We start from the raw sequence: 4917 nt of genomic DNA on the forward strand, positions 1-4917 counted from the left end.
CAGGTTAGCACCTTGCATGGCAGCTACCGCCATTGGTGTATGAGTGTGTGTGTGAATGGGTGAATGAGAGGCCATTGTAAAGCGCTTTGAGTGCCGCTAAGGTGGAAAAGCGCTATATAAGTGCAGTCCATTTACCATTTACCTCAGTACAGCCCCGCTGCTGTGAGATAGTTTGTTGTCACACAGAGACAACTTATTACAGGACAGACAGATTTCGTTGTTGCAGCATTTGTTGCGCTGTCTGACACTCATAATGACGGGATGTTTATTTGTCATATGTAAATGGAAAATGGACTGCACTTATATAGCGCTTTTCCACCTTAGCGGCACTCAAGGCGCTTTACAATGGACTCTCATTCACCCATTCACACACACATTCACACACCAATGGCGGCAGCTGCCATGCAAGGTGCCAACCTGCTCATTGGGAGCAATTTGGGGTTAGGTGTCTTGCTCAAGGACACTTCGACATGTGGACAGTCGGAGCTGGGATTCGAACCGCTGACCCTTCGATCATTGAACGACCCGCTCTACCAGCTGAGCTACAGCCGCTCCTGTCCAAGGCACAGGTACTGTTAAGAGTCTGCATTTGAAAGCACTCCTTCGTGGAGAAACTTGACATGTTTTTGCCGATATATTTGTTTCCCCTGCAGCATGTTTGCGCCAATCAGTCGCCAGGAGGCGGAGCTAATCCAGCAGCAGGCCCCGCCCTCCTACGGTCAGCTGATCGCCCAGGGGATCATTCCCCCAGTGGAGGACTTCCCCACCGAAAACCCCAACGAGGTGAGCAGAGCACCACCGAAGAAGAAGTTGAAAACATTCCGGTTTTTTTGTTCTTCTTCTTCTCCCCGATGTTGACGTCTAAACTGAACATGAGCTCAAATCATGTCACCCCTACAGGCAGTATCATCTAAGGACTGTAGAGTGTTCAGATAGCTTGGTTGCTTTGCAAGAGAATTAAATTACGTTACACCGTGTCCTAACTGCTTGCGACGCGAGCAACAGAACGCGACATCGCACGCTTGCTATCCTAACTGAAACCGTTAAATTACAGTCATTTGTCTATATTCCCAACTGAAGACGCCTGTCAACGCGAGCGACAGGAGGAAAATAGGAACAGGGCGAGCGTCAAAAGGGCAGTTGAAACGTCGCTCGCGTCCAGTTAGGACATAACAACAGAAAACAAAGCAATGGAACGCATTTTGTCGCTGACGCTCGCTCGCGTGGCGTGTAGTTAGGACACGGTGTCAGGTGTCAAATCTCCCACTAACTTCCTCAGTGCTCTAGGTTCCTCAGAAGCTCTCTGTTAGTGTCCCTTTATCCTCGTGACTCTGTTACCGGCACGAGGACAGGTCAGCGCCCCGGAATTGATGTGATTAACCGGCCAATATGAGAGCCAGGAGCCTGGGTTGGAGGGGTAGATAGAGTTACCCAGGCATCACAATGGGCGCCCTCACCAAACTGCTTTTATAGGCCGGCGGAGACAGCTGGGGGGGGTGGGGGGGGCAGATTAACTATCTCAGACAAAGCTGGCCCTGTCTGGGTGGATGGATGGATACTTTAATAATCCCCGCTGGGGGAGAATGGGGTGTTTCAGCAGTGGAAAAGTACAGCAGCAGCGAGGGAAAAAAATTACAGAATAAACAGTAGGCAAGTATGGCAGAATAAAGGATATACATAATTGATTAAATTAAATTACAAGAAATATATACAAACAGTATGCATAAATATAGAATATATACATACATACAGTATACTAATACTCAAATATGCATAAAAAAAACCCAGTGGGGTTTTACTGTAGCTGAGGAGAATCTTACTTTCAAGAGTTGTTTAACAATGACTTGTATTTATGCAGGATTCTTAGAAATAACATTTTTATTTATTTATTTAAATCATATTTTATTTCTTTTTCTCTCCTCCTCTTCTCTTTCTCTCATCCTCTTCTCTCTTTCTCTCATCCTCTTCTCTCTTTCTCTCATCCTCTTCTCTCTTTCTCTCCTCTTCTCTCTTTCTCTCCTCCTCTTCTCTCTTTCTCTCCTCCTCTTCTCTCTTTCTCTCCTCCTCTTCTCTCTTTCTCTCCTCCTCTTCTCTCTTTCTCTCCTCCTCTTCTCTCTTTCTCTCCTCCTCTTCTCACTTTCTTTCCTCCTCTTCTCACTTTCTTTCCTCCTCTTCTCTCTTTCTCTCATCCTCTTCTCTCTTTCTCTCCTCCTCTTCTCTCTTTCTCTCTCCTCCTCTTCTCTCTTTCTCTCATCCTCTTCTCTCTTTCTCTCCTCCTCTTCTCTCTTTCTCTCTCAGTCCTCCTCTCTCTCCCTGAGAGGCATCCTCCAGCTGCTCAGACAGGACTCCTCCCCTCGCCGCCGCCGCCGCCCCCGATTCGTCCGCAGGGCTGTCCGTCGCATGAGGAGGTGGGGCCTCCTCCCCCGCTCCGCCTCCAGGCCGGCTCCGCCGTCGACGCCCGGCCCCCAGCAGACAGAGGCCGCGCCCGCCGGTTCGGCGGCGTGCCAGTCGAGTCCCGCCAGCTGCTCGCTGGCCGTGGTGGCCGTCAATCTGCCGGTGCCTCAGAAACTGGGCCTGCAGCCACCTCAGGCCCCGCCTCCTCCTCCTCCGCCACCCCCCTTTCTACCTCCGCCCCCGCCTCCAGTCACCTCCCCCGCCCCTGCCCAGGCGCTAGCCCTGGCCGCCCCCCAGACCCCCCCAGTGGCAGTCCCCCCCAGTACCCCCTCCCTGGCTTCCTTCCTCCACTCCCTGGGTCTCAGTATGTCTCTCTTCAGACCCTCCCCCTCCTCTTCCTCCTCCCCCACCTCCCTGCCCCTCTCCGCGTCCCCCTCTTTCTCCTTCTCCTCCTCCTCCTCGGATGACGAGGTGCTGCTCATACCCCTTTCGGACGACACCACGTCGGAGGATGACGTCCCCATGCTCACCTGAGACGCCCCCCCCCCCCCCCCCCTCTTCTCTGAGGTCATCAACCCGTCATAAATGATGACTCGAGCACAGATGGACCGCGCCTACTTCAAGTTTCTCTCTCTGTGCTTACCTGGTGCCTTTGAATTGCGTTAAGTTGGATTTGCCGACTAATGAATCAAGTATTTGATGATGTGCGTGCGTAAGTGTGAGAGTGTGTGTGTGAGAGCGTGAAGGTGAGTGTGTAGTACGAGTGTATCGGATCTAGCACTTATTATCCAGGTTTAGTGTGAAGGAGGTTGACTTTGCACAGAGAATCTTCCCCCCCACCCTTGTGATGTATGCTACTGTCAAATTAACAAATTAAGGGGTTTTAAAATCACGAAAAAAAGTCTTTTTGTGTGACTGCACATGTGAAAGCGCTTGTGCGTTTGAGTATTTTAGAGGTTTGACGGAGGCAGTGGAGAAGGCTGTAGTCGGTGGACCCACACACCTGTCCTATGTAAGTGCCTTTGTCAGATGACTCGAGAAAAACCTGAATGACTGCACACATTACCATAATGCACACTCTTCTCACACATTTGGAAAGGCACATGCCTTTATCCCACATACAGACTGTGTCAATGGCTTTATAACTGTCGATGGATGGTTATTTTCCAAGCTGGCAATAATATTTGGGGCCCTCCCTGTTAAGTGTATGATGATGATGATGATGATGATGGTGGTGTCATGAACTGTGTATTTGTGTGTGCGTGTGTGAGAGAGCGCACTAGCGTGTCAGCGTGAGCATATGTGCGTGCTTGAGTGCTTTCAGTGTGTGTGTGTGTGATGTAAAGTGTCTCCACGCAAATTGTGACTTTTGATTCACAAGACAGCCTCTCTCGGAGGAGGGAGGAGCCGTGTGGAGCAGTCGTACGTGTGACAAGAGTTGTGACGATGACAACGACAGCTCGGTAGTTGTGAAACAGTTCCTGATCGCTCGTTATTGTACATTACTTTGCTTGACAACAAAACAAGTTCCCAGTAGAGACGGTAGGCGAAGGCTACAGTCAGGGACCATTTTAGCCTCGAAACTTGTCAACTGGTTGTCGCAACTCGTCATGATGGCTCTGGCGTAGTGTACTTAGCACGTCATGATGGCTCTGGCGTAGTGTACTTAGCACGTCATGATGGCTCTGGCGTAGTGTACTTGGCACGTCATGATGGCTCTGGCGTAGTGTACTTAGCACGTCATGATGGCTCTGGCGTAGTGTACTTAGCACGTCATGATGGCTCTGGCGTAGTGTACTTAGCACATCATGATGGCTCTGGCGTAGTGTACTTAGCACATCATGATGGCTCTGGCGTAGTGTACTTAGCACGTCATGTAAAGGTGAGGGGCCCTCTAAAAGAGGACCACAGTCACAGCAACTTCGTCAACTTGAAATATTACCCCCCTCCACCCCCCCCCCCCCCCCCCCGAGAACCAATTGCTTTCTACCACACTTTGACACAAAGGACAATGAATGAAGCAACGCAGTGTGCCATTTGTATATCATATCATTTTTTTTGTCGGCTTTTACTTAGAAAAATTCTTTTTTGTTTTGTTATTAAATTGTTCCGTTTACTTGGCTGTTATTGAATGTATTAGATTAAATACGGACAGGTTGGATGATGTTTTTAAAACATGCAATGTAATGAGGTTGGAGAGAAAGATTTGATTATTATTAGGGTCTATTTCACTGTACATACAGATGTGGCTGAGATTAAACAATTTGCACTTTTACTTTTTGGACTCCGTTTATTTGTGTGTTTGTGTGTTTGTGTGTTGTTGTTGTTGTTGTGTTTGGGGGTAGGGGACTGACGATTTTAAGACATACTTTCTGTTACTTAGGCTGTGGATGGTCCCTCTTCAAACCATCCAGTAGGCTTACTGTGCCTTATGAGAACTACTGCATATTTAGCCTATAAAATCACAATTATGTCAATTAGCACACATTTCTAACAAAGGTCTACCATATTCAAAATGACAAC

General features: G+C 48.8%; 1 protein-coding gene across 2 annotated transcripts in view; it reads left to right on the top strand.

Moving 5' to 3' along the window:
* Positions 1-2928, top strand: part of lrp10 (low density lipoprotein receptor-related protein 10) — a gene marked incomplete at its 3' end in the record, with an annotated part of 7458 nt that extends 4530 nt beyond the window's left edge. For both annotated transcript variants that reach the window (XM_084461205.1, XM_084461206.1), the window contains exons 9-10: positions 654-783; positions 2299-2928. In XM_084461205.1, coding sequence (XP_084317331.1) covers positions 654-783; positions 2299-2928 — 760 coding nt within the window. The remainder of the gene's footprint in view (positions 1-653; positions 784-2298) is intronic.
* Positions 2929-4917: the final 1989 nt, after the last annotated feature.

Source organism: Borostomias antarcticus, assembly GCF_949987555.1.
Source record: "Borostomias antarcticus genome assembly, chromosome: 37".
Classification (NCBI taxonomy): Eukaryota; Metazoa; Chordata; class Actinopteri; order Stomiiformes; family Stomiidae; genus Borostomias; species Borostomias antarcticus.